The sequence below is a fragment of the Balearica regulorum genome, chromosome 3, assembly GCF_011004875.1.
Source record: "Balearica regulorum gibbericeps isolate bBalReg1 chromosome 3, bBalReg1.pri, whole genome shotgun sequence".
NCBI classification, from domain to species: domain Eukaryota; kingdom Metazoa; phylum Chordata; class Aves; order Gruiformes; family Gruidae; genus Balearica; species Balearica regulorum.
Genome location: NC_046186.1, coordinates 112,936,051 through 112,963,183, shown reverse-complemented (window position 1 = coordinate 112,963,183; position 27,133 = coordinate 112,936,051). Strand labels below are relative to the sequence as shown.

The following is a 27,133-nucleotide window of genomic DNA, read 5'->3' as shown; positions in this document are numbered from 1 at the left end:
TCGGTGCCGCGGCAGCGGGGGGAGGCGCGGCGCGGCCCGGAGGTGCCGCTGCCGCCAGCGCCGCCCGAAGCGGGGCCGAGCCGGGGCGCTGCTGAGGGAAAGCAGCCGCTCGGCGCCCGCTCTATCGCCCCCAACCCCACAGGGCCGCTCTGCACCGCCGCTCTATGGCCTTGGAGGAGCGTGGGGAGGCCCGGCGGGCCGCCCCGCGCCTGCGCGCCGCGCCCACTCTAGCCGCGCGGCTCTATGGTGGCGAGGCCGGTCCGCCCGCTCTGCCCCGCGGCTCTATGGCGGTAGCGGTGCTGCGGCCGCTGGACGCCCCGCCGGCGGAGCTGGCGCCGGCCACCGCGCTGCTGCTGGTGCCGCCGCCGCTGTGCGCGGCGCTGCGCGGGCGGGGCGGGGGGCTGGTGCTGGCGGTGCGGCCGGCGGGGCGCGGCGGGGCGCAGGCCGTGCTGCTGAGCGCAGTGGCGCTGGAGGCGGGGGGCCGGCGGGGCGCGGAGCTGTGGCTGCGCGGGGCCCTGCTGCGGCGGCTGGGGCTGGCGGCCGGCCGGCGGGTGGCCGTGTGGCCTGTGCGCCGCCCGCCGGCGCTGGCCTGGGTGTTGCTGGGGGCGGCGGGGCGGGCGGGGCGGCCGGCGGGCGGCGCGGTGCTGGTGCGGCGGGGCGAGGCGCTGCCGGGCCCGGGCCCGGGGCCGGGCCCGCTGGTGCTGGAGGCGCGGCCGGCGCTCCAGGGGTTGCTGGGCAACGGCACGCGCACCGCCCTCGCCCCCCCGCCGCCCCCTACGCCGCGCGAGCCCGCGGCCGGCGGCGCCCCCTGCCGGCGCCCCGCCGCGCCGCCCCTCGTCTCCCGCTTCGCCGCCGCCGCCGGGCCCGGGGGGTCGGTGGCGCCGCGGCTGCGGGCGGCCCCCGCCGGCGGGGCGGGCGGCGGCGGGGCGGAGGTGTGGGTGAGCCGGCGCGGGCTGCTGGCGCTGGGGCTCTTCCAGGGGGAGTGGGTGCGGGTGGGCGCCGAGGGGGCGGCCCGCGAGCACCTGGCGGCGCTGCTGGCCCGGCCGCCGCCCTGGGAGTACCCGCGGGCCGCCCGCCGCGGCCCGGCCGACGGCGCCGCCCTGCTGGCCCCCGCCCTGGCCTTCAACCTCGGCTGCGACCCCGTCGCCGCCGCACACCTCTGCCTGAGGGTGAGCCGGGGCCGGGCACCCCCGGGGGGACGCGAAGGCCTCTGGGCCCGGGGTGGCGGCGGCGGGGTCTCACGGTGCGCCCTTTCCCCTCTGCAGAGGTACGAAAGATCCGGCGCCGCGGATGGGAAAGGCAGCCGGTCCGTGCTGTCCGTGCCCCCCTTCGCCAAGGAGCTGCACCTAGAGATCGTCTGCTCGCCGGCCTACAGCGCCCGGGGAGGCTACGACCGCATCCTCTACAAGCACTTTGAAACGCCGCGGTGAGCTGTGCGCTGAGGACGCGCGTCGCTGTTAGCGGGGTGTATTCGTGAGACGCACCCCTGCTCTGTTTGTGGCACCCAGATCAGATACGCACTGCTGATGTGCATAATCAACGCCCTAATGCAGACACTGAGTAGTTTCAGAATATCTGCTTTGTACCGCCTTCTCCTCGTGAGTGTGCTTCACTTGCACGCGACACCTCTTACCCTGCCCTTTGGAAGTCATCTTCAAGTCTCCTTCCTTGGGATCTACAATGCCGAGGGCTCCCAAGTGCTGCCCACAAACCTCCATTCAGGGGCAGTTTTCAGCTTTGAGTGAAGTTGAGTAATCGGGAAACTGGATGTGTTGCCATATTCTCTTATGACACCTGCCCCCGAGCCTCTTTCATTTGGCTGTCAAGGCTTTTTGTTGTTGGGATTCTACTCAGCTGTTCCAGGGATAGGGAGGCTATTTTGTCTGGAAGAAACACTCTTTAATGGCATTCATCTTCTACACCATTCCCAGAAGGTTCCCCTTAGTAGTCTGGATGTGCCTTCTCGCATCTAGTCCATGCTAAATCCTTAAGTGGCTATTTATAGTTTTATTTACAGGCAAGGGGTGAGTTGGTGAGAATACCTGCATTCTTTTCTGTACAAAACACATGTGGTGTTGGGCAGGGAGGACACACGACCAGAAGGATTTACTCTCTTTCACCGGTGACACTCCCTGGTTTTTTTGTAGGCTTGTCCAGAAGGGAGACATCCTATGTGTTCCAACCTTCGGATTTGCTGAGTTTTTAGAAGTAAATGCAGACAAATTCCTAAGGTAGGCGGCAACAAACTATGGCTCTATTACATGGATACTGCAAGAAAAAAGATACTTTTTCACTGTTGACTCTCTTGAAACAAGACAGTTGATTCCATTCTGATCTGTCCCTGGAGTTTAGAGTTTATCTGCCTCTTATTTTAGGGGGAAGAGGGAAATGTTTTTATTGGATTATGGAGGGCTGTAGCTAAGAGGGAGGCCTCCCTTAGCTCACTCAAATAGTCATGGAGGGAAGAAAGGGAAAAGAGAGAAAAAAAAAAACTGATGGGGAAAAAGAATGAAGAGGAGGAAGGGGTGGCCTGGGGACAGCAAAGTGGAAGTTGGGCTTGTCAGCATGTGACAAACAACAAAGTGTGAATATAAGCTCTTACAGTTCATGCTGGAATAACTTTGGCCACCAATTCTGCCTTCCTTGATTTTGCTCCTATGGTTTTGAAACAGTTCTGGAAATGAGAGGAAGTCACTTTTGTATCAGAGCAGGGGTGCTTGCAGCGGGATTTGGCTGGTGTTAATACCGATGCTTCAGCTGTCACTGGGGGAACTGCCACAGATAACCAAGGCATGCGATGTGAAGAATTGCCTGGAATCATTCATGCAGGATGTACCAGCAACGTGTTGCAACGCTGCTCAGCTCTGCTATGTTTTTTAAAATGTAATAGTTTTATAGCACTGCTACGATGAGTCTTTTCTAGGCTGTTTCTCAGGGGGAGGCAGGACTGTAGGAGGCACAAGTCTTACATTTGTGGACATATATTAGCCATGTGGCAAGCCAGAGAAGACAGCAGAGTTCATGGGACCTAAAGAGCTTGGAACTGTTTTTATAGTGCAAGTGGTACGGCTGTTCAGAGGGTGGAGAAAATCCTGGAGGAAACCTCTGCAGATCCCTTAATCCGTCCAGTAGGAAGAAGCATTTCTCCTGCGAGGTGTCCAGGGCAGGATGCTTGTAGGCTGTCATGGTTTTTGGGTGAGTCCCAGTCTGCAGCCTGGAGGACTCTGTGCCCTAAGGTTTTATACGCTGCAGGTGAATCTCTGCAGAGTTGTAGTGAAGGAAGCGATGGCAGAAGAGAGAATGTCTTGAGCTCTTAGGTAGATGGAATAAGGTTAGTACAGCTGTACTTGTGGACTGAAGCCACCAGCAGAAGCTGTAACTATTGACAGTCTTGTTGGTCTGTCTGGCCAGACGGCACAGCGGGGTCCATAAAGGATCCATGTGGGCCCTGGGAGAGGGCAAGAGTATCTCTGCTTACCTGTGCCTTTCAGCTGTCTTCTTGTTGACAGCTATATTGTTCCTGCCTTCAGGATCTTGACTCAGCAATTTAGACTGCTTGGTTTTTCCCTTAGGTGGCCAGAGCTTTACTTCAAAGTGAGGAAGATTTTAGGCATGGTGGAAGGCGAACAGTCTGAGGGTTACCTGGTGGACACCCAGAACACCTCCCTCTATCTGGTAAGATGTCAGTGGAGAGCAGGGAGGGCGTACAGGAGATCTGAGGCTGAGGTTGCACTGACAAAGGTGCCTGTGGAGGCTTGTGTCTCCTGCCATTGAAAAATGGCATTTCAGGACAGACTTTGTCACTTGGTACCTGTCTTTTCCCAGGCGATGTTCCACAGAATGCTGCTTTCCCTTCCTCACAGGTGGGTTCAACAAACAGTGCTGTCCCATCTGCCCCAGCCTATAACAGCCATGAGTTCTGGAGCAGTTTGTCTCCTGCTGGACTTTCTGATGTTGTGAAGCAGCTCTGTGATGCTCTTCGGCCTCACCTGAACAGTTGGTGAGTTAGAATTCCTTCTAGCAAGTCCCGGGAGAGCTGGGACCCTGCTCCTGGGTCACTTGGAGAACTGCCTCTCTGTTACAGGGCAAGTGCACTGAGCAGGGCCGGCAGCGTTCTCCTCTCAGGGCCAAGTGGCAGTGGGAAACTGATGGCTGTCAGAGCTGTGTGTAGCTGCCTCAACCTCCACCTCTTCAAGGTAATACCTCCTGCAGTCAGTTGACTGGTGGATTTACAACATGAAAAGAATTAGGGAAATGTTCTTTGAGTTAGCCGTAGCAACACCCCTGCTGCAGCTCTGACATGAACCCACCCGTGCGTACCTGCAGACAAAAGGAGTCTATGCTGAGCTTAGCAGCTCTCTCTGGCATGGATTATGACTGCTGGTGTGCAGAACCTCAGAGCAACCATCTGGATCAGCCTAAAGGTCTCTCTAGCCCCTTGGCCCATGTCTGAAACTGGCCAGTAACAGACGCTCAGGAAGACAGCATAAACATGAAGAGATGTTTCCTCTGACGTCTACCCTCCAGTGCTCCGGAATCAGGAATTTAGAGATCTCTTGGCCCAGGGGGTGCATTTGTACCTTTCTTTACTGACTCTTGCTATTATTGCTGTCAGTCTGATGTAATTTACAGATACTGCAAACCACAGTTGTATTTCAGCAGACTAACTTCCTATCGTTGGATAGGGCATTGAGTTGATACCCCTAAAGGGTGGCAGGAACTAAAATATACTGAGAGAAATCGGAGAAGTGATGAGGGCAGGAATTGCAGTGGCATTGGGTATTTGCAATTGTCCCCACATAGGCTGGGCAAAAAGCATGTTGGAAAATGAGGCAGAGATGGTGCTGAGATCTCTAGCTGGGTGGGAAGCCTAGAAAAGAAATGCAGCACTCGGTTTGAACACGGCATGTGTGTGAGATCTGGTTCTAAATCTCACGGCCTGTAGACGAGCTGTGCTATAAACCTTAAGGAAGTTACCTGAAGGTGTTACCGCGCATGTGGAGAAGGTAATGTGGGTTTTAAAAAAGGCTTTTTGGGAAACTGAGTGGCAGTGGGATGTGAATGAAGGTCCTGGCATGGATAAAGTGCTGGCTAAAGGTTGGGAATGGAGTGGGAGTAGTTGGTGAGTCTTCATAATCAGCAGCAGAGCTCTGCAGGCATCTGCACTGGGAGCTCAGAAATTACCTGGGAAGTGGTGTGAACGGTGATGTGATGGTTTGTTGCTAAGTTGTTAAACGTAAGAGAAAAGGGCAGACTGTCCTTGGGCTAGAGGAGAGCTTTAATGAGACTAAGTCACTGAGCAGTGAAATGGCAGGTAAAATTCACCGTAGTTGGTCTTACATGGAAAACTATAGGTTTCAAGCTGACTGTTACCAGTCAGTATCAAGAATTTGGTTTTATGTCAACGGCTCCATGAAAACTTGGGCTCTGTTCTCCGTATATGTCAAAAATCAGATCATATTTTAGGAAACAAACTCGAGAGTAGGTGCTGCTGTTGTGCAGATCCGTGTCTTGCCACAGCTTAAATATTGTGCGCAGTTCTGGTCTCCTCACCACAAAAGTATAAAGCTGAACTGGAAAAATTCAGAGGATGACACTGGGGAAAATCAGGGGTCTAGCTAAAGGAGATTGTTTTTTGTGTAGGTAAGAGTATTTGGAAGAGAAATCTACTGTTATGAAACCACATCTGACTGGGAAAATCCCTTTCGGTGGGAATGGTAGGTGCCTGGAAGAGTATTGAGGGGAGAGGGTTATATGTGCTTACCCCGATCTTATTTTTCTTAAGCAGCCACTTGTGGTCCTGCTTGGAGACAAAATAGTGGGCTAAATGGACTCTTGGCCTGAGCCAATGCAGCCATTCATATGTTCTTACAGCTGTGGCTGTACCGGATAAGCTTCAGGGCCAAAATGAGGTCTAGCCTCTGTCTCTCTCCAGCATTGGAGGTTCTGGGCACCAAGGCAGTCTTCACTGACTTGTTAAAAATAGTATTTTTAACACACACCTCTTCTGCACACCTCTTTTGTTCACTCTGGTGGTCTGGGTGTATGCCGCAAATGCTTTCACCTCCTTGAATCTGTAGAGTTACATTTGCAAAAATGAGGGGATTGGAAGTCACATGGTGACTTTTCTAGGAGAGTTTCTGAAACTGAAAGGACTTGGAAGAGAAGAAAGATGGAAAGAAGAGAGCTGGAAGGTTCCTTTTTGTGGCAGGAAAACATAGGCTTGCTCCTTTTTTTGTGGGTATTTTTAGAGTAAACTCACAGAACACATGCTAAGCATTTTGGATGTTTGGGATTGGTTCTTCTACTTAGATGTTGGGTCTTGTTGAGTTGACATTATACTCTTTAACTGTTCTTTTCTATCCAAGTAAAGCCGTAACAGTGGGTCAGTGGGGAGGCAGATACAGCCTTGGCCATCTGCTGTGCAGTTCATCTTCTGGATGTGATCCTTAGTGGTGCTGAGCTCTTACTCTTCTGCAGATGTGCTATAGCTCTTGGGATCTAGCACAAGATTGCAGAGACTTCACAGTACCTTCAGATCCATGTATAGGATGTGTTTGGGAGCACTGCAGCACTGCCATGTCCTGGCATGTGGCCTCAGGTTCTGTGATCTGCAAGGCTACAGCTCTGATTTTGGCCTTTTGTGCTGCTTTAAAGACTAACACTCTTACTATTGAAGCCAGAAGTATTTCCTGTCCATCTTATTCTCCTATCCCAGCTTTTACACTCTCCCCTCCTTTCCTCACTTACTGCAGTGCTTACATTACCATTCCACCTTCTCTTCCTTTCCTCTGACTCTTCTGCCTGCTCTCCTACCAGGACACAGTAATTCTTCCACACTGTAATCTCCACCACTTGATGATCAGCAGTTTTTTTGTCCTTTCTGCCCTTCTGTACTTGCATACAGATATTGCTGCCGTTTGGCTGTGCCTGCCACAACCCTAACTCCTGTTTTTGTCTATAGCACACGGAGCACAGGAGTTCCTCTGCTCTGTGTCCCCATTCTTACCCTTTATGTCAGCTCTTGAGGCTGTGACGTTCTCCCTGCTCCAAGCTACCCTTTTTGAGGATGAGGCCCAGGGAATCCCAGAGATGGTTTGGGTCTCCCCGAGCAACCTCGCAGCACCAGGAGGCAGCACTACCTGTTTCCAGCGGCATTCAAGCTGCTGTTCAAGGCTTACCCGGCACCTCTCCCTTTTGGATGATTTCATCATGTGTTTGCTGTGTAAACAGTGTCTGGGCCACTATCCACCTCTAACTTTTTTTTTTTTCCCCCCCCTTATCTTCTACCTTCCTCTTCCAGTTTGAGCCTGTGTGGCTCTGGGTTGAACAGTTTTCTGAGCCTCCCACTCTGCTCTTTGCACTGTTCCTCTGAGGCACCTTGTTCTCCCTGTCTTGGCCTCTTTCACGGCTTTCCCATCCCTTCCAGCTTAAGTTGCTGAGCCGTGACATCCACTGTATTGGCTCCTCCGGTTCCTTGGCCTCACCTCTTTCAGGCAAGACTCTCCTACCCCTCTCACCTCCTGCAAGGAAGCAAGAAACAGCCATTTTTCCATGCCAGGGAGTCCTGAATGAATCTATTTTGAATATGTCCTGAATGTGTCTATTTTATATCTCTGGGAAACATCCACTTAGATCTTTCGACTGTGAATTGCCAGTGGAAAGCTTTATGGAAGTGAACGTTGTCATGGGTCCCCCAGCTCTCCATGTTGCAACTGCTGCAGACTGTGTGTTGTGTGGTCTGTCTCACAGGTCGATTGCGTTAGTTTGTGCAGTGACACCAGTGGAGCCACAGAGGAGAAAGTACAGATGGCCTTCGCCCAGGCCCAGCAGTATCATCCGTGTGTGCTCCTGCTGAAAGACATCGAGGTGCTTGGCAGAGACCGGGACAGGCTAGGAGAGGACGCCAGGGTCATCGCTACTCTGAGACAGCTGCTTATGGACAGAGACCCAGCACTGAGGTACGGACCCTGCATGTTTGCTGTGGGTATCTGAGGTGATTGTTTGCTTCTGCCATTCCTAGGGCAACAGTCACCGTTACATCAAGGTGACTGATTGCTAGCATGCCCTGTTTTATTTTTAATCCAGTGGAGTCTCTCCCAGACTCACTTTGTTTATCCCAGGCTCGCTTTGTTTACTTCAAAGGGCCCTTGTTCTTCCAGCTTAGTGTCAGAGGGAATCGGGAAGCTTTGCTGTCTGAAGCTGGTTTCTGAGCAAACCTGGTGTGTTGGCTGTGAGGCATGCAAAGGGTCGCAGGGAGCCTGGAAGGGAGCTGGACCCTGGGAAAGTCTTGAGGCTGATGACAAGTACCAGGGCACAGGGAGGGAGAGATCAAGTGAAGAAATAAGATACCATTTAAATGGCCTTGACTTGGAGGCAGAGCTCACAAAGCAGTTCCAGGGCAAGCTGGAGGAGAGTGGCTGCTAGACACCGTGGCCAGTATGTGTGCATTTCTCAGAGGAAAGGCTAGCCACTGGAGAGCGACTTGGCATGGGTGATGGCAGTGTGAGAGGGAAGCATCCATAGAGCTGAGACCATGTACTGTCCCCCTTTTATCAACAGCCACCCTGTCCTGGTGATTGGCACAACCTGCAAGCCCCAGGATGTTCCTACAGACGTGCAGACTGCTTTCCTTCACGAGGTGAAAATCAAAGCCCCTTCAGAAGAGCAGAGGAGGTCGATGTTGAGCATGCTGACTGCCAGTCTGCCCCTGGGCAAAGAAGTGAGCCTATCCAAGCTGGCCCGCAGGACTGCAGTGAGTGAAACCACAGCAGCATGTGGAGATGGGCAGGCCGGGAGTGCTGGGCCAAGCTCCCCTACCTGGCAGTGGAGAAGGGGCAATTCCCACAGCCCAGTCAACTTCTTCGGTGGTTAACCCTGGTCCTCAAACATCAGCTTTAACTGCAGATTTCTAGTGCCTAAGGACTGCACACCTTTTGCAGAGGTGTTGGCTGATGCTAGAAGATGGAGCCAATAGAGGGGGAAAAAAAAAAAAAAAAGAAGCTAGAGCCTTTAACCAGGGCACAGAAGATCAAAGAACAGTCCTGCAAGGAATTTTTCCCCATACACCTTTTATGGTCTAGCTGGAGCCACGGTCAGGGACTGAACTGATGCTGTTTGTTTCCGCATTCACAGGGTTTTGTGCTGGGAGATTTCTGTGCCTTGTTGTCGCACAGCAGCCGAGCTGCTTGTACCCGCATCCAGGCCCTGAGGTAGCACAGGCAACAGGGCAGGAGGGGGGGGGGTGGGGGGGTAGGGTGGGGCTGCAGCCAGCCCAGTAATGCCAGGAGTGGGGCAAAGCCTGAGTTCTTCCCTTCTCTTTCCTTGCCAGTTTTCCAGGTGGACTGAGCGAGGAAGTGGAGAGAGATTTCTGCACTGCTGGATTCCCAGTGCTTGAGGAGGATTTCAGTGTTGCACTGGACCAGCTGCACGATGCCCATTCACAGGCGGTGGGAGCCCCGAAGGTAGGATGCTGGGGCAGAGGAGCGGGGCTTGGTTCTCTAGAGCTGTATGGCTTGAAATGCATCTCGCAGACCTTTCCAGACGGGGCTGTGCTCTTGCATATCACTTCCTGCTGGATCCCCCAGCCTTGCATGGGAAACAGTCCCACGGTGGGCTTTCCCCCATGAGTGCTTTTCACCCTCTTGGCTTTGAACTTGGTCAGAGAAGCCCTTGCCACTCTAATTGGAGATGGCTCAATTGGTAGTGCCATAGGGGTGCCAGCTGTGTAGCTGAGCTTTTCAAGAGGCAAAGGCAACTGCAGGCTGGCTGCCTTGTTGAGGTCTCTCCAGCCACCTGGCGTATGGGAACAGAGAGGCTGGGGCACAAGCAGGTGAGGGAGTTTCCCCACATGTGTGAGAAGCCTTATACTTCGTCCCTGTCCTTGGACGGTGCTTGAGCTTGCATGGGCTTTTCTGACAGCCAGGCAGTTTGGAGACCTGGGGGTTCTTCAGGGAAAGGGACGTGGGGTGTCAGAGAAAACCAGCAGAGTCAGTTTCTCTGGAGGGGCGTGATCTGCCGCTGGCAGCTCAGCACCCAGGGAGACAGCATTTGGGGTGATTTTGCTGGGTAAAGTGGTAGAACAAATGAAGTGATTGGAGCCTCTTCTCCATGCCGTTCAGTGTGAATGACCGAGCTCAGCACAGGACAGGAAACACTGGCCTTGGAGCAGTTATTCTGGCGCCTTCCCCAACTGCCCACTTGCAGTTGTGCCCTAGCAGTATGACACCTTGCTGGTGTCATCATCCAGGAACTACTCTGGGACTTCATTCATTCATACATTTACTAGAGACTGAAATGAGCCCTGCTTTGAGGTGTGTTTGCCAAGTTCGCTAGAAGACAAATAATAACCGTAGAGCATGCTCGGCAGTGAGCTGTGTGAATGGCAGCTAATTTTGTTTGTATTTTACAATCCTTTATCAATTTCTTCGTGATTGGCTGCAGTTCAGAAAGCCCATTAGCAGACCTGGATACTCTCAATGTACATAACTTTCAGTTCCCTGCTTGCATTTTTTGGTTAGTCACACATTTGTTTGCAGTTACAGCTTGAGCCTCCTAGAGAGAACTAATGCCAAACCTTGCTAGCAGTGTCTGCAACATGCCCTAGACTTGCAATGTTCTGCCCTGAAAACAACCTTGCTGCAGTTTTCCAGCTCCTGTGCTGATGTCTGTAGAGCTTTTTCTAGCGAGGCACTGCAAGCAAGAGTGCAAAGGAGAGGGCAACTCTTCCATTCATGGGCACTGAAGGACAGCCTGTGACCTTTTGCTTTAAAAGATTTATTTTTTTTTTTCTGGAAATCCTTATCTTGTCTGACCTGATTTTCCTGGTGGACTTGCTGGACAGCTGGAGAAATAGCATGAGATAACATCTTGAGTAGCAAAGCCAAATTGGCTGAGGGGGAAAGAATTTTACTCTAGTGTATTTTTAAACTCCCTGTATGTGCTGGCACCTGTTCCCCAGCCAGCCAGCAGCTGGGAGGAAGTGTTTTGGGGCTTTACTTTCTCTGCATGTTCCTAGGAGAGCAGCTCTGACTCTCAGGAGGATCTGTCATGCAGACTGTGGCATTCCTGCTATTTCTAAAGCTGTGAGCAGAGCAGCAGCATCCTCCAAGACTGTTTTGCTCAGCATAAAATAACGAAAGTGGCATGGCTCACCCCTCTCAAGTTTGCTCTTTCTTCTCTTCGCAATGATCCCTTGCGTGTTTGCCATTGACCCCATCCCTATCTATTTCTTGTAAGCATCTGTGGACTTTGTTCTTGCATCCCCCCTTTCAAGAGCAGCTAGTTTTCTGTACAGTGTCCTCCAGGATGTCCATCCCTCACATCCTCCTTCGCATGACAGAGGTTCCTATTAGCCCAGGTTTTGTTGCTGTGGCGTGAAGCCTTTGCATAGGCTCACCTGCGGGGACAGGGTGCCCTGAACACAAGTGGCTAATAATTGCTAGGTCTGGGTTTCTTTTTCTTTCTTATTTTTACCTTCCCTCATGTGTCCCAAGGGCTGTCTGTGCAGGGCTCTCTCCGCACAGAGCTGCAGGCGACCCTGGCAGATACTTTCCCTGGGGTATTTTTGCTGACAGGTGATACAAGGTGCAACAGAGGATTGGAGACAAGGCGGCACCCTGCGAGCACAGCTTGCTTGGGGGCACATGCAGTTTGTTTTCCCCATTGGAAGGCTCGGGAGAGGTGAAATGTGGATGCTGGAGGATCCCACAGCAGGGATGGCTGGGCGGTGCAGTGCGGGGCTGACTTCCTGCATAGCCAGACACAGCTGGTGGCACAAGGGGCTGATGACTAGTACCCCACTGGAGGCCTGCTTGGAGCTCAGGAAGAAGTGCTGACAGGGACCCTCCCTCTCTTGGCAGATCCCCTCCGTGTCCTGGCAGGATGTTGGTGGGCTCCAGGAGGTGAAGAAGGAGATCCTAGACACTATCCAGTTGCCCCTGGAGCACCCAGAGCTGCTGTCGCTGGGTCTGTGCCGCTCTGGTCTGCTGCTGTACGGGCCTCCAGGGACAGGGAAGACCTTGCTGGCAAAAGCTGTGGCAACCACGTGCACCATGACATTCCTTAGGTGAAGAGTGGGGGGTCGTGCAATGGGACTGACTCTCCTGGCAGTGGATGGGCATGTTCTAACTGTCTCCCTCTTCTCCCTGCCCCACAGCGTGAAAGGGCCAGAGCTCATCAACATGTACGTTGGGCAAAGCGAAGAGAACGTGCGTAACGGTGAGCAGATGCATCCTGCTCCTGCGTGTGGGAAGACAGGGCTTTTTTGTGGTGCTGGAGGGAAGGACATCGTGCTTAAACCCCTCTTCTCAACTCCCACCCGCAGCTGCCAGCAAGGACACAAACCCAACTGTCTCCTGCACCCAGTCTGTTCCCTTCTTCGCTGCAGCTTCACCTCCTGCTCTCTCTGCTCCTGTCGCTCTTGTCCCTGGTGTTTCTGATGGGACAGCAGCCCCTCAGAGACACAGCTGAGCCTCGGGGCCCATTGTGCTGGGTGCTGCCTGTCCCTGCTCCTACTGAGCCCCTCAGGCAGGAGCAGTTGGTGGTGATGAGGCAGTGGGCAGCTGGTTTCCATCCACAGCTCTTCCCTGCTGGTGATGTAGCAGGGCCTGTTGCTGTTGTCTGCTCCTCCAGGTCTTTCTTACCTTTTGTGCTGTCTCCTCCCAGTGTTTGCCAGAGCCAGGGCTGCTGCTCCCTGCATTATCTTCTTTGATGAACTGGATTCCCTGGCCCCCAGTCGTGGGCGGAGTGGAGATTCAGGGGGCGTCATGGACAGGTGAGTGAGCATCATGCATCCTTGGGAAAGCAGCATGCCTGCTTCAGCAGTGGGGAGGCACAGGATTGCCCTGCGAGGCAGAGTCCATCCCAACCCTCTCTACTTTTTCCCTCCCTGCTCCCTTCAGCACCTCTGTGTGGCCTGTCTCCTCTCTCTGGACACTAGTACTGCTGTTTGCATTGCCACAGGTTCCCGATTGCCCAAGCTTGTTATGCAAACATTTGGTTAAGACAGAGTCTCCTCCAGCTGCTTCTGTGGCTGCCAGCTGCTCCCTTTGGCCTCCCCAAGGTCATCCCTCACACCCCTGCCGTGCTCTCCTCCTATTAGCTGCTGTTTCCCTGCTGTGGGAAACCTGTCAGCTGCCTCTGGTAGAAGGAAAGTGTATACAGCTTGGAGATACCCAGGAACAGGGTTATTTCCCCCAGAACTCTTCTGCTAAGCTGGTATCTCCATCCAATCTTCCATCCATGAGGGGTTCTGACCCATAGCCATGCCTGTGTTTGGTCTCTGTTGCCAATGCTGATAGGAAGTATAAGCACATGTGGCCATCCTGGAAGGGTTCAGAGCTGAGCACAAACCTGAAGGACTGTCTTGGTACCAGGGGTTTGCACTCACTTTGCAATGATCCCACATGCTCACTGGCTGCGCTCAAAAGGAGAAGTCTGGTTGGCTGTGTCACAGCTCTTCAGGGAAGGGAAATACAAGCTGAAGTCCAAGATATGCACCTGCCAGTGGCCTTGCTTATTCCTCTTTTCGTTTGGTGGCTGAGGGTGACAGTGGGTGACTTGCCAAGTTGTGAGCGTCCTCTCTTGCTCCTTGCAGAGTTGTCTCGCAGCTCCTGGCTGAGCTTGATGGCCTTCATTCCACTGGAGAGGTGTTTGTCATTGGAGCTACAAACAGGCCTGACCTCCTGGACCCAGCTCTGCTCCGGCCAGGCAGGTACATCACATCCTATGCTGCCTCGCTCCAGAGTGGTTCCCCGGAGCTCCTCAGGCAGTGATGAGCTGGACTGTGTCCCCACCACGTAGCCCCCCACAGAGACTGTCCCTGAAGCCCCCTGGCCCTGGCTTGTAGGGAAGACAGGAAGCCAAGAGGAGGCCAGTGCCTATGGCTGTAGTGGCAGCACAAGACAGCGCTGCTTGTTATCCCCCCATCTCCAGTTGTTGCCCCAGCAGCAGAGCAGGGCAGTGAGGACCAAACTGGCAGGAGGAATTCGTCCCCCAGGGCCTCTTCTGCAGAGCCTGTGGCTTGCCCATCCAGGGGCAGGGCTTTGTATCTGCTCTTGTTGGACCTCATGTGGTTCCTGTCAGCCCGTTTCTCCAGCCTACCCCAGTCCCTCTGAAGAGCAGCCCTGCCCTCCAGCACATTGCCTGCTTGCCCCCCAAGCTTTGTATCATCCATGAACTTGGCAGCAAAAGAAGCTGCCCCAGGGCTGCCCTTCAGTTTCTGGTGCACAGAGGTGAGCACCGGTGGCAGGTTTGTCTTGGCCTGTTCTTAACTGACTCTTGTCTCTGCTGACAGGTTTGACAAGCTGGTCTATGTGGGCATAAACGAAGACCGGGAGTCACAGCTGCAGGTGCTGAGCGCCGTCACCAGGAAGTGAGTGACCCTGTGCTCTCGCAGCAGCCTTCCAAGGGTTCGCAGCCTTCCTGGGGTTGATGCATAGTGTGCTCCAGCTTGGCTGCCTGTCTGAGCCCTGGGGAGCACCTGAGTCACTGACCCACAGCCAGCAGGTAGGGAAGGTGGATGGGGTGACTTCCAGGAGCAGAACTGGGGCTGGTTTTCCTACAAGATGGGAGCAGCTCAGCTGGCTGTCCCCATGGAGAGGTTGGTGGAGTTCTCCAGTCACCATGCCCACAAGCTCTTCTTGAGGAGCTCAGCCAGATCCTAACAGTGTGGTGAGACTGCAGCGCACCAACATGGCAGGAAGCTCCCATTTGTTTCCTGCAAGAGTTCCCCTAGCACATCTCCTGCTGTTTGCAGGTCCAAGGGTGAAGGCAGCTCTGTTCGTCTCACTGCCTCTCCTGCAATGCCAAGGGGTGTTCAGCCTGTGCTCTGTGTGTCTTTTCGAACACAGGTTGTATGGGATCACTGAGCAGCAGGGTTTGGCTACTTCCCCAGCTGCTCTGAGCTCCCAAGAGCATTTCTGGAGGGAGAAAAGCAAGCCCTGCAATTCAGGTGCAGACGTACCACCCACCACAGCTGGGTGAGCAGCTGTGAATCTGCCTCTGCAGGGACTTTCTGTCATGGATAGCTGTGATCGCTGCTGCCTTTGACGATAAGCTAGCAGGAGAGGCGAGAGCGTGGGCTGGCTGCGAGCATCTTTTCACACCATGTAGCTTGGCAGTCGTGCCCTCCAGCATCGTGCTGCTGTTCACGCTGAAGGAGGCTCGCTGTCTGCAGCATGGCTCTGATGGGACAGTTTGGTGTTACAGTGGTTTGTACTGTCTGTAATTAAACGTGTTCTTATCCAGCCCTGGCTGTAGGCTGTTCCCAGGTATGCAGAGCACTTAATTTCTCTGAGCGAGAACTCAAAGTTGCCTTTGATCCTACTTAGCAGGAGAGAGGACCTTGGTGCGGGAATGTTTCAAAGAGAATTGACTGCATTGAAAAAACAAACCAACCAACCAACCCCTTTGATTTTTTTGGAGCATGCAGAGCACAGTCCAGAAGCAGCTAAACATGGGGCCTCCGATTCTTCCTGCCTAGTCACGCTAGCTGCCGTGTCTCTCCTGGTCTGTTTTTTCTGTGGCTTTTACACCTGCAGTTTTCTCTTTTGGCAGGTTTAAACTGGATCCTTCCGTGAATCTCACCACCATCTTAGAAAAATGCCCAGCTCAGCTGACAGGAGCAGACATCTACGCCCTGTGCTCGGATGCCATGATGTGTGCTGTCAAACGCAAGGTGGAGTGGATTGAGGAAGGTAGGAGCTCAGCCCATACCTGTGCCACGTGTTGGGGCAGAGAGGAGAGTCACCACTACTGGTGACGGGGCTTTGTGAGAAGAGCCTCGACGGCTTTGGGACCGTGTCTCAATGCTGGGCTCCAGGTTACTGGCAGGCAGGCAGTTTCTGCAGATGAGATCATCTTCATCTCCAGTGCTTGGCCCCCAGGGGGAAGGAGAGAGACACAGGTTTTCCTTCCAGTCTCTGGTGGCTGGAGAGGGGGCTGTTGGATCTTGCCAGCTGCCCCTGCACTTGGCTCTCAGCCTTTTCCTGTTCTCTCCCTCACACAGGGCTGGATACTGAGAGCTCTGCTCTGATCCTGACCATGGAAGACTTCCTGCAGGCTGCTGCGAGGTTGCAGCCATCGGTCTCTGAGCAGGAACTGCTCAGGTACAGACTCATCCAGCAGAAGTTTGCTGCCTGCTAATGCTCAGCAGCGCATTAATGATGTGTTAAGGGGTGTGAGAGAACAGGCACGAACAGGCACCCACCTGCTCTTCTCTGATGTCTCCTGGGTCCTTGTCTTTCGAGCTTGGGTTCTGTAACAGTTCCTCACATCTCAGGGAGCTCTTTGTGGCTGCCGGGAGCACACAGGGGTGACTTCCCCAGGGGGAGGAAGCCAAGTCTCACTGTTGTGGGCAATGTAGGAGTGTCTCCATGGGTAACAGAGCATTGCTGGGGGAGCAAGGCCCAAACTGCACCCGGTTTGGCAGCAAGAGGGAAGCTGGAGGCAGTTGGGGGTCAGCCCCCATTGAGGGGTGCTGGCTGGAGGGCAGCAGGACACAGGGCACTGCTGCTGCAGCTGGCCTGGGCTTGATGTGGTCTCTCTGAATAAATACAGGTTTTTGGCACTAGGTATTTGCTGCCTGGCCTGAGGTCTTTGCTTTCTGGTGGTGGCTGTGGGCTCGGGAAGGTCCCTGTGAGCCCCTGGGTGGGCCGGGTGCTGCAGAGAAACCAATGCCCTGCAAGTGGCGGGGGGGGGGGCACACCTGTGAACGGGGCTGGGGCCACCTTGTCCAGCAAAGGGTGCCAGAGTGGCTGGAGCCCGTGGCGGATGGGGGGAGGCCGAGGGAGTGGGGTTTGCTCAGCCCAGTTCTTCCTCAAGGTGCTGGGTAACGGCAAAGGGGAGCAAGTGGCAGTGAGGGAAATTCCCACTGGATACTAGGAAAAACTTGTCACAGGGAGAGAGAGGGCTCCAGCCTTGGAAATATTCAACCCTTGGCTGGAGCAGCCCACAGCTTCCCTGTCTGCACCAACCTGTGCTGAGTGTGAGTTGGCTCAGGTCCCCTGCAGTCCTGTCTCACCTCCCTCTGCAGCCTCCCAGCACCTGCTGCACAACTGCGTGTGCCCTGCTTCCAGGCCTTTGCCAAGGGGCCACATAAATCCCCCCTGGAGCCGTGTGTGGCAGCCAGCTGGCCGGCAGCTGCCTCTACCTCTGCCAGGTCCCTGCAGCTGCTCCTCTGGCTCATGGGCAGCCCCACATTAAGCCAGGGACCTGTACGTGCCCCAGCCCAAGGGGTGTTGCTGCCAGGCTTCACCCCACCGCTGCCTGCACCAAGACTGCTGGTGGTCACGTCACTGAGCCATGCCATGGTCGAGGACCAGCTTCCCCCCCCCAGGGCTGGTTCTCCAGCAGCTGCAGGCATTCCGTGCGCGTGCCTCCAGCCCTGTTGCTCTGGCACCTGAACGTGTTGAGACAGCGCTGTCCCTGACCACAGTGCGCTGCTGGATCTGGCCACCACCTCTTCCCCAGGGCAGGCAAGGCGGGAGCTGCAACCACAGCGAAAGTGCTGGTGCGGGTGTGCGGAGCCTCCCCACCCTGGGAGCCATGGCAGGGGAGTGGGTACCCCTGGGTAGGGCAGAGGGGTGTCAAGAAAAGGGGTCAGCGCCTAGTTGGGAAGCGGCAAGGGCGAAAACAGGTTGCGGTATGCTGCTGTGAGCGGTGCTGCAGCAGGCTTGGCAGGGACGTGCAACCACCCAGTAGCCAGCCCACCCTTGCCTCAAGGGGAGCCCCAAACCCCACACCACAGCCATGACCGGCACCTGCAGCTGGGGGCTGGGCAGGGGAATCTGTGCCTGCACCCACACCATGCTCCCCCTCAGGATAAACACTTCCTTCTCTGGAAGTCCTGAGGTGGCTGTGGCCATCCCCCTCGCCCCCGTCCCCATAGATGGATACATGGACACACGGACCACAGGCTCTGGTAGCTCTCACGAGTGCTCTTAATTAAGGGGAGGGGGGCTCCCAGGCAGCTCTCAGAGATGTCCCTTGCTTGTCCCCAGAGCCGCTCATAGCTCTCAGCCACCACAGTCCTGTCTTCGTGGTTCCCTCAGGCAGTCTTCTTCACGACGTGGATGAAGTAGCAGGGGACGTGGGCCTGCCCCGGCGTGTAAGGCTGGAAGTCACCCAGGACGCTGTGCTGGCACTTCCCCTGGAAGGCACCTTTCAGCAGGGCTGTGAAGGCCTCCAGCCGGTGTGGGTAGTATGAGAGCCGAAACTTGCTGCAAGAAGGAAATGATGGTGGGGGGGGGGGGGGGGGGCCAGCGGGGCATGGCGCCAGCCATCCCCCCCCACATGCCAGGAGCCACCCCAGTGGCTCCTCTCACCTCAGCTCTGGGGCTGCCCCTGCCTCGGTGGGGGGGACCTGCACCGTGTAGTCCAGGGTCACCATGTGCGCCTTGTTGTTTACCAGCAGCACTGAGGTGGTGATGTCCTTGGTCAAGTCACTCTGGGGACCACAGGAGGACATCGGTGTCCTGTGGGGATGTGGTGGCCCCCAGCCTGTGCACGGTCCTGCTCCCTGCCCCATCTGGCCCCCTCAGGGCCAGGAGGCTGGGGTTGGGGCAGAGGGGAGTGGGATGGGGCAGGGTCTGCCAGCCACCCACCTTGTAGTAGATGTTCTTGCCAGGCGGGGCGCAGCCCGTGGCCAGGATGTGATCATAGTTGCGGTGGTCGATGACCAGGACGCCCCCAGGCCGCACCATGCTGGCGATGTTCCTCAGGGCCAGCTTGTGGTCACTCTGGTCCCCTGGAGAGGAAACCATGGTGTCCCCAGGCACTGGCTGCACCCCGTGGCACAGCCCTCGGGGCCCCATCTCATCCATACGCACACATGCCTGCCCCCATCCCCCAGTCTCAGCTTGGAGAACCCACAGCCCAACCCATGGTATGAGCTCAGGCACGTTCTTAGCCTCACTGGGGCAGAGCACGCCACGTGGGGAACCCACCACCCCGCTTCTGGCACAAGTCTGGGTGTGTCTCCAGCCTTGCCAGAGATGTGACATAGATGCACGCAGATTCCTCCACCACCGTGGGATCCAGTAGCCCCACTCACGTCATGAACTGGGGCACAGTCTCAGCCTCCCTGGAGACATGCCATGACACAGCAACACCACTGTGTGTAATCCACTGCCCCACTTATGGCATGAGTTAGGGCACACTCTCAGCCTGCTGGGAGATGCTATGCACATGTGCATGGGCCTGGTCCCCGTGTCCCGTTCCGCGCCCCCCCCCCCCCCCAGCTCACCTTTGAAGTCAGGCAGGTGTGCGAAGGAGTTGCCCAGGCAGATGACCGCATCAAACCCATCCCCTGGCTTCTCTAGGTCCTTCTCCAGCGTAAGCCAGTTGGCCTCCTCGATGACTGCAGCAGAGGGGAGCGTATAAGGGCAGGGACACGCCACCTACCCAACAGCCTCCCCTGCCTGCAGGACCCTCACCCCAGCATCACCCAGCCCTTCCTTGGCCCCTGCAGGTGCTGGATCCGGCCTGGGGCCAGCAGGCAGGCGAGGGACACGGCCTGGGCTTGTCGAGCAGCCGGTGCCGGCAGGTCCCTGCTCATCCCTGCAGCCTGGCGATCTGGCCAGCAGCACCCATGCTGGGGGCCTGAGCACTGCGAGGGGCCTGTCGGCCCCACCCGAGAGCCAGGGGAGCCGCCGAAGGGGCTCAGGCAGAGGCCCCCAGAGCTGGGGTGGGCTGTTGGTGTCTGCACGCCCCTCCCGGCCCCCGCGGCCCCCGCACCCCATCGGTCGAAGGGCTCCTCCTTGCGCCGCTCCCAGCGCTCCTTCAGCGCGTACTTGAGCATCTTGTCGCTGGCGTCGACGCTGGTCACCTGGAAGCCCTCCTCGAGCAGCATGATGGAGTCCACCCTGGGGACACGGCTGTCAGCGGGGCCGGGGGCAGCTGAGGGGCTGGGGGGAGGGGGGGGGTGGCGCTGGGGACCGCCGGGGACAGCGCGGCCCAGGGCAGCCCCGGAGGTGGGGGGGGGGGGGGGGGAAGAACCGGGGAGGCGGGCGGGCGCGGGGCGCGGTGCCTCACCCGGTGCCGCAGGCCACGTCGAGGACGGAGCGGCAGCGGTGCTGGCGGAGCAGCGCCAGGAGCCAGCTGCGGTACTCGGCCGTGCGGCCCCGCGTGTCCCCGATGTACAGCTGCCACACGCGGGCCGCTCGCCCGTCCGCGTACTGGTCCGGCAGCCCCTCCGCCGCCACCCCCAGCGACCGCGTCCGGTACACGCTGTCCACCATCCCGCCGACACGGCCCCGGCCCCGGCCGCGCTCCGGCCCCACTGCGCCGCGCCCCCGCCGCCCCTGCTCCGCCCCCTGCCCCCGCCCCCGCCGCCCCGCCAATCCCCGCCGCCTCCGCCCCCGCCAATCCCCGCTCCCTCCGCCTCCTCCCGCCGCGCCCCCGCCCCTACCTTTCGCTCGACCGCGGGGCGGGGCCGAGAGGGGGCGGGGCCCGGACGCGGGGCCCGGAGCGGCAGCTCCGCATCGGCCTGCCCGGGCCGGGCCGGGCTGGGGAGCAGGGGAACCCCCGCCCGCAGCAGAAGCTGCGCCTGCCCCGGCAGCGCGGAGGGAAGCAGGGCCGGCAGCGGCGGCGGCTCTGAGGAAAACGTCTTTATTTACAGTCCTGGCCGGGCGCGGGCAGCGTGGGCAGGAGGAGGAGCCGGCCCCGGGCAGCACGGCGCCCTCCCGCAGCTGGAGCCCCAGCAGGGCTGGGGCAGCGGCTCCACGCCAGCCCCCTGCTCGCAGGATCGCGCCCAGGCTGGCACGTCTGGTCCAGGCCCTCCAGCCTCTCTGCGGTCGCTCCCGCCGCGACACAAGTCCCTTCTCCTTTGGTACCCGCAGGACGTGGGGGGATGAGACCCCAGAGCAGGTGGCCCCAGGGACTGGGGCTGCACCCCTACAGCTCATCGGCTGGGCTGTGGGTGAGCGGAGCCTCCCCCTGGACCCCGTTCTCCTCCACAGCCTCCCCTGCAGCTGGGAGGCTGGCAGCTCCCTCGCTGTCATCCTTCTGGACTTTCTTCTTCTTCTTCCCACTCTTCTTCTTGCTCTGCTTCTCCCCCACGCTTGCCAAGTCACCCTTCTTGCCAGTCCACTTCTCTGCCAGGCAGCCTGGTGAAGAGAGGGGCAGAGGGAGCCCTGAAGGAGAAGTGGGGCTCCCCGTGCCCGGGGGGGGGTGCGTCCCCGTGCCCTCCCCAGCGTGCCCACCCTGCCCTGGGGAGCAGCCAGGACTTACTTGTGTCCTTCCCTTTTAGCACGTGATCAGCGCAGAGAAACTGAGAGAGATCCTCCGTCTGGTGGTGCCTGTACCAGTCCTCAATCACGTCTTCGTACTCCTCCACCAGCACGTCGCACTAGAGCGGAGAGAAGCCTCGCTCCAGCCACGCGGCACAGGACCAGGGCAGCAGGTGCTGCCAACACCCCACTTCCTGGCAGTGCACCCCCAGACCCTCTCTCCCTCTGTGCTCCAGCCCACAAGGCCACGGTGGCCACCCAGCGCCAATCCCACCAGGCCGAGTACCTGCTTTTTGAGGTCAGCCACCTCAGCGGAGGTCTCGTTCCACAGCTCGTAGGGGATGTCCATCACCACCTTGACGCCCTTGTGCACCAGGTTGTGCAAGGTCTCGAACGTCTCCGACATGCCCTGGGGGAGCAGTGCTGCCCGGTGAAGCGGTGCTCCTGCCGCCAGGCTCCCGCTCTCCCCTCCCAGCACCCAGGGATGCAGGTACGCGCAAATCAACCAAAATCAGGGTCCCCAGGGTATCAGCGTTACCAGGAGGGAGTTCAAGCTGCAGCAAATCCCCCTCTGCAAACCCACTCCCCAAAATAACAGGAAGACACGGGCTTGGCATCAGCCCCATGCTCCTTCTGTGCCCCCCACGGAGAGCACCCCACACCTGACTTGGGGGGCAGCCTCGCCTGCTGGGCACTGGCAGGGGATGGGAAGAACAAACCCTGGTTCAGCGCCCCAGCAGTGCAGGGGCAGGCAAGGGACGCTGGGGAGCAGGGGACTGGAGGATGGACAGCCCTCACCTTTGCGAATCTGTTACTGCCACTCCTCTCTTTGTGCAGGTTGTAATCCAGCAACCGCTTGCAGATGTTCTCCGTCACCTCGATTAACCGTATGTCCCTGCACGGAAAGGAGGGAGGGCTCGGGCTCAGCACGGCCCCCCCAGGAACAGCCAGGGCACAGGGCAAGCCTCAGCCCAGCCAGTGCGATGGGGGAGCGCTCTGCAGCTCCCGGGCTCTCCCAGGCAGGAGGGTCACCCCCCTGGCTGCCCTGCCCACCCTGCCAGCCTGGGCACAGCTCAGCTTTCTCAGAGGGTCCCGGGGCTCCCGAGGCCCCCGGCTCTGCAGACCGCAGGCAGCAAAGGCGGCAGATGACCCGTCCCGCTCTCACTTACGACTGCGTGTACTTGACGGCAGAGCCCTTCCCATCCAGGAAGCCGTACTTGGTGTCAATCACCTCCTTGGTCTTGCCGGTCTCCTCAAAAGCGGATTTCAGCTCTACCGCAACGTACTTGCACACTGCGGGAAGGAAAGCACACGTGGGTCAGGGGGTTTCGACACAGCACCTGGGGACGGGACAGCAGCAGAAACGAGCACGAGGAGTCGGATGTGCTAGAGCCGCTGCGAGCAGAAAACAGACACCTTGGCCATTCAAAGAAATAACCAGGAACAGCTCAACTGATGCCCCTGGAGATCCCTTGAAGCAGGAACACCTGAATCAATGCTTTGGTGTGAGTGCATCCACGCAGCCAGCTCCTACGGCACAGCTGGGAAGGCAGATGGCACCAGTTCTGCCTGCAGGTTTTGCAGCCACTGAAGCCTGTCTCTGAGCCACAAGCCGCTCCCTTCCTTCTGGGGTCTTTTCACAAGGCGAGCCCCAGCATGGGTCACAGCTTCTCCTCATGACACCAGCACATCCCACCTGGTAATAGTTCCCCCAGCGCCCTGGGGACACGCGGGCTGCGTTGGGGACCAAGCAGCCAGCAGAGCTCAGCGAGCGGGGTGGTGGGACAAGAGGGGCTGTCAGCTCCAGCAGCACTGCGCGGGGCACTGCCTGCAGCAGAGACCACAGCACCAACAGCTTTACAACACAGCACTTGTTTTCTTTCAGAAAACTAAGAAGAAAAAAAAAAGGAACAAAAGCTTTATTTCTTCTCTAACAAAGAGTCTGGCAGAGCTATAAAAACAGAGAGCAGCAGAAGAGAAATATCTCAGGGGTTTTACAAGTGGAAATGTGGAGGAGCGGAAGCCAGGCACAGTGTGGCCCTTCCTCCCCCAAAGCCAGGGTCCCGGGAGGCTGGAGAAAGCTTTGTCCTGTGCTGTGGAGTCACCTCTTCTTCAGTCCCCACTTTGGGAGAAGCGCCAAGCCCCAGCAGGAATGGTCCGACAGCAATGAGCCACCGCATCTTCTCCCAGGCAATGACGTGAGCAGAGAGATGTGCTGCAGGCAGGAAGAGAGCGAGGTGGCTTCTCCAGGGCTGCTGTGCATGTGTCGAGAAGCCCTGCGTGCACCTCCTGCGCTTTCCTTTCCCTGCTGGCGCCAGGGGCTGGAGGTGACCACAGCCATTTCTCAGGTGGGACGACTGTTCCTTCCTGCGGCCCCTCTGGATTCAGGCCTCGAGGATGTCCCTCTCCACACCACACCTGCTGCAGCATCCCCACGCATGCCAGGAGCACTCACTGCTGGGCCCAGTTATCCAGATGCTGCCCGCGGCTATTGCTGCATGCTGACACGGGTTCCGAGCCTGGGCAGGAAGAGGAGCAGTGCATGGTCAGGGCTCGCTGTGATGCTTCTCTGAGGTTACATGGGTGCCACAGCACAGCTGGGACATTGGCATCTCCAGAGCTGCTTCCCCAGCTGGGAAAGCTCTGCAAAGAGCTCCAGAGTTTCATTTCTTCGATTTCTCCTTGCTGTCAAGCTCCATGTGTCCCTGCACAGCAAAGACACAGGAAACCACGGCAGACAGCAAAGGTCCGTTGTGACCTGCCCTGGATGGCCTGTGAAGCCTTCGATTGCTTGTGAATCAGGGGGCTCTTGAGGGAACAAGCACCACCGAGGCCGAACTGCGAGCAGCAGAGACAACCAGCCCAGGCCACGAACCACCGGGCAGCCGGTGCCTACTGGAATAAGCAGCGACTGCCAGGGCGCCCCTAACCCTCTGCTCCAGAGAGGGACAGGAGGCAGCCGACAGCAGGGACAGGCCGCGGGAGGCTCCGCTCGGCCGCGGGGGCACCGCCGGGCACCGCTCCCACCCGGGCACGCAGCAGCAGCGGGCACTGCACAGCGCCCCTGCGCTCCCCCCTCTCCTCCTCCGCCGGCGGAGGAGCTGCGGGGGGCGGGCAGAGGGGCAGCCCGCAGGGGCGCAGCCTGCGCACCAGTAAGCCCCGGCCCGAGCAGCCAGCGGGCGGGGGCCGATCACCGTAGATTCGCCCGGCTAAGCCGGGCCCAGGCGCTCCGGTGGGGCCCCTCCGGCCCACCCCCGGCCCCGCTTACCCTCGCACTTGCTGGGCAGCCGCACCCAGTCCGAGTCGTCGCCTCCCGCCAGCGCCGCCAGCAGCAGCAGCAGCGCTGCCGCCGCCGCCGCCGCCATGGCTCCGCTTCCGGGGCCGCGCTTCCGGGAGCGCCCCGCCCGCCCCGCCGGGTAACCATAGCAACCGCGCGGCGCCGGCCAATCCCAGCGGCGCGCGTGGCCCGCCCGGCCAATCCCCGTCCGCCCGCCGTCGGCCAATCCGAGCGACCCGGCGGCCTCCTGAGCCGCCGTGAAATCGCCTCCGGGTCGTCCCGCTGAGCCCCACGTGGGTAACGGCGGGCGCGCACGTGGCCCCGGTCCGGTGGGGGGTGTGCGTGTGTGCGCCCGTCCGATCCCGTCCCCCCCCGAGGCCCCTCTCTGCCCCTGGAGACGTGGGACCCTGCCCTGACCCCCAGGTAACCTGGGCCCCCTCCCGCCCCCTGGCCAATTCGGGGCCCTCTCCTGCCCCCCAGGTAATTCTGGGTCACCCCCACCCACACAACAGGGCAGCCCCTCTCTCTTCCTGCCCTGCACCCTCCAAACAGCACCGGGTCTCTCCCTCCCTCCAGCACTCGGGGAGGTCTCCTTCCACCCTCCAGACTCTTTTGGGCGCCTCCCGTGCCCCCAGGACTTACCCCTCGGGGGTGGGCCTCCCCCCGGCCCTCAGCTCTGGGCGAGGAGGATGGAGGTGAGGAGGGCGTTGGAGAGCGCGACCTTCAGCAGCACCACCCGGACGGCCACGAGCAGGGCTGCCGAGGCGGGGGCCGGCGGCACTGCAATGGAGGGGATGGGGTGACACCCGCCACGGGCACCCCGCTGCCCCCACGTGCCCTCTGGGGCTGCAGTGGGGCCAGGTCGGGGGGGGGCATCTGCAAGACTTGAGGCCCAAGAGACTCCCTGGGCACGTCGTGGGCTTTTGTCACCTTCACGTGTCCCTAAGGCACCTCGCGTCACCCTTGTGCTGTCCCCAAGGGCTGGCTCTGACTCACCTTCCCACCCTCCCCACCCAGATGGAGCTTTGTCCCCTCTTTCCCAGCCCCACAACGCCGGGTCTGGGTCCAGTCGGGTCCACCCGGACGACCGTGCAGCCCCAGCCGGATCCCTGCCAGGAGCCCAGCCGGGTTTCCTCCCCGGCAACTTGACGTTCCCGCCGCGGCAGGGCCCAGAGACTCACCGGCCGTGCTGCCAGGACACAGCTCCGCTGCCTCCTCGTTGCCTGTGGGATGAGAGAGCAGCTGGGGAAGCGGCGGTGGCCCAGCACCAGGTGTGTGGCAGGGCCGCAAACCCCTTCCTGCGCCTGCCGGTTGGGGCGGCAATGTCAGCCCGTGGGGCCTCGCACCTGCTCCCTGCCGGCCCCAGAGCCCTCGGGGGGGGCACTGGTCCGGGCAGCGGCGGGACCGTACCCGTGATGCGGATGGGGCTGGAGCTGTGGGTCGGGGATGTCCTGTTGGGTCCCACATGGCAGGCGAGAGCCTCCTCGGCCGGGGGGTCTTCGGGGAGGAGGGAAATGGTGCAGACGGTGCCACCATCCTCCGGGGAGGCCCCATAGGCAAAGGACTGCAGGGCGCTGCTGTTCCCACCGGAGATCCAGACGGTGTGGCCAGAGTCGGGGGCCAGGTCGCTCACCACACAGACCACCAGCCGCCGCCGCTGCCCGGCCACCACCATGCTCAGCGGTGGGGCCAGGGTGGGCAGCGGCCCGGCAGCTCTGCCAGCTGCGGGGGACAGGGATTAGGGGCGCCGTGTCCCACCTGCTGCGGCTGCCAGCCCAGCCACGCTCTGCCTTTGCACCCAGGCTGGGTGTCACCCGGATCTCCCGTTCCCCCCCACCCCCGGAGCCGTCCCCCGGCCTCGTCCCTCCCGGGGATACTCACGGGGCAGGAGCGGGAGCAGAGCAGCGGCCAGCAGCACCCAGGGCACCTCCATGGCAGCCGCAGTCCACGGGGCTGCCGAGGGCTCAGCCCCCAACTGTCGCCCATCACCTGCCGTCCCGGTGGGGCGGCCCCGGGGGCTGCGGGGACGGGCCTGGCTCCAGCGCGGCGGCTCCCACTCGCCTCGCCCCGCCCCAGCGGTGACACCGCGGTCCCCCGCCTCCCCCGCCAGCAGCGGAGGTACCGCCCACCCCCCCCCCACCTCCGTGGTACAGCCCATCGCACCCCGCGCTCCCGGTGGTACCGCCCCGCCCCGGCCGCGCCATGGAGCGGGCCCCGGCCCCGGCCGCGCCGCCGCCGCCCGCCCCCTCCTTCGCCGAGGTGCTGCAGCTGGTGCGGAGCGGGCGGGAACTGCCGGGCGTGCGGCGGGCACACGCCTCGCCCACGGGAGACACCCCCACCGCCTCCCGCCTGCCGCCGCCCACCAAGCCCTGGGAGAACCGCTCCGGCCCCGCCGGGCCCTAAGCCCCGGCCTGCCCTGCCCTGCCCCGGGGAGCCCCCCCGGCCCCAGCGCGGCGCTGAAGACAGGTGCTGTAGAAACGTACGAAAGAACTCTTTAACAGGAAGGGTAAGGCCGCGGCACCCGCCCGGCTTCCCCGGCAGCGGGCGGGGGGACGGAAGAGGCGGGAGTACCGGACGGGGCTGGCCTCCACCGGGGCGGCGGCTGCTGCTGCTGCTGCCGGGACAC

The 27,133-nt window shown here is 59.2% G+C and overlaps 3 protein-coding genes across 5 annotated transcripts; 1 reads left to right on the top strand and 2 right to left on the bottom strand.

Annotated features, from left to right (window-relative positions):
• Positions 1-220: 220 nt before the first annotated feature.
• Positions 221-16,577, top strand: PEX6 (peroxisomal biogenesis factor 6). Of its 3 annotated transcripts, none has more exons than XM_075749523.1 (17): positions 222-1,169; positions 1,266-1,426; positions 2,148-2,231; positions 3,573-3,675; positions 3,864-4,000; positions 4,085-4,196; positions 7,753-7,961; positions 8,563-8,755; positions 9,136-9,212; positions 9,332-9,464; positions 11,862-12,067; positions 12,158-12,219; positions 12,667-12,775; positions 13,598-13,714; positions 14,297-14,374; positions 15,559-15,698; positions 16,010-16,577. In XM_075749523.1, exons 1-17 carry the CDS (start codon positions 285-287, stop codon positions 16,144-16,146), a joined length of 2,943 nt encoding a protein of 980 aa, XP_075605638.1. In that variant the 5' UTR covers positions 222-284; the 3' UTR covers positions 16,147-16,577. The 3 variants fall into 3 exon arrangements, 2 of the variants coding, with proteins under 2 accessions (XP_075605638.1, XP_075605637.1); XM_075749522.1 differs by having other exon boundaries at positions 12,634-12,775; XR_012834759.1 differs by lacking the exon at positions 12,667-12,775 and having other exon boundaries at positions 221-1,169.
• A 1,342-nt stretch (positions 16,578-17,919) lies between these two features.
• GNMT (glycine N-methyltransferase) lies at positions 17,920-20,375 on the bottom strand. Its single transcript, XM_075749520.1, has 6 exons — positions 20,035-20,375; positions 19,738-19,865; positions 19,247-19,360; positions 18,606-18,748; positions 18,327-18,448; positions 17,920-18,221 (listed from the first exon to the last, which is right to left on the bottom strand). The coding sequence occupies exons 1-6, from the start codon at positions 20,238-20,240 to the stop codon at positions 18,050-18,052; spliced, it is 885 nt and encodes a 294-aa protein (XP_075605635.1). The 5' UTR covers positions 20,241-20,375; the 3' UTR covers positions 17,920-18,049.
• A 219-nt stretch (positions 20,376-20,594) lies between these two features.
• On the bottom strand, positions 20,595-26,507 carry CNPY3 (canopy FGF signaling regulator 3). Its single transcript, XM_075749521.1, has 9 exons — positions 26,389-26,507; positions 25,689-26,229; positions 25,150-25,287; positions 24,499-24,671; positions 22,400-22,523; positions 22,029-22,125; positions 21,517-21,639; positions 21,232-21,349; positions 20,595-21,107 (listed from the first exon to the last, which is right to left on the bottom strand). Exons 1-9 carry the CDS (start codon positions 26,438-26,440, stop codon positions 20,896-20,898), a joined length of 1,578 nt encoding a protein of 525 aa, XP_075605636.1. The 5' UTR covers positions 26,441-26,507; the 3' UTR covers positions 20,595-20,895.
• Between the last annotated feature and the right edge of the window lie 626 nt (positions 26,508-27,133).

Bases quoted from the DNA above. Each gene is read 5' to 3' on its own strand.
- PEX6 (XM_075749522.1), top strand. From the start codon at position 285: ATGGCGGTAGCGGTGCTGCGGCCGCTGGACGCCCCGCCGGCGGAGCTG. The intron at 1,427-2,147 runs GTGAGCTGTGCG...GTTTTTTTGTAG, and splicing joins AAGCACTTTGAAACGCCGCG to GCTTGTCCAGAAGGGAGACA. The intron at 13,715-14,296 runs GTACATCACATC...CTCTGCTGACAG, and splicing joins GCTCTGCTCCGGCCAGGCAG to GTTTGACAAGCTGGTCTATG.
- GNMT (XM_075749520.1), bottom strand. From the start codon at position 20,240: ATGGTGGACAGCGTGTACCGGACGCGGTCGCTGGGGGTGGCGGCGGAG. The intron at 18,449-18,605 runs GTGGGTGGCTGG...TGTGGTCCCCAG, and splicing joins GCAAGAACATCTACTACAAG to AGTGACTTGACCAAGGACAT. The intron at 18,222-18,326 runs GTGAGAGGAGCC...TCCTTCTTGCAG, and splicing joins GGGGCAGCCCCAGAGCTGAG to CAAGTTTCGGCTCTCATACT.
- CNPY3 (XM_075749521.1), bottom strand. From the start codon at position 26,440: ATGGAGGTGCCCTGGGTGCTGCTGGCCGCTGCTCTGCTCCCGCTCCTG. The intron at 25,288-25,688 runs GTGAGTCTCTGG...CCTCCATTGCAG, and splicing joins GTGTCCTGGCAGCACGGCCG to TGCCGCCGGCCCCCGCCTCG. The intron at 21,350-21,516 runs GTACTCGGCCTG...TCTCCGCTCTAG, and splicing joins TGGCTGACCTCAAAAAGCAG to TGCGACGTGCTGGTGGAGGA.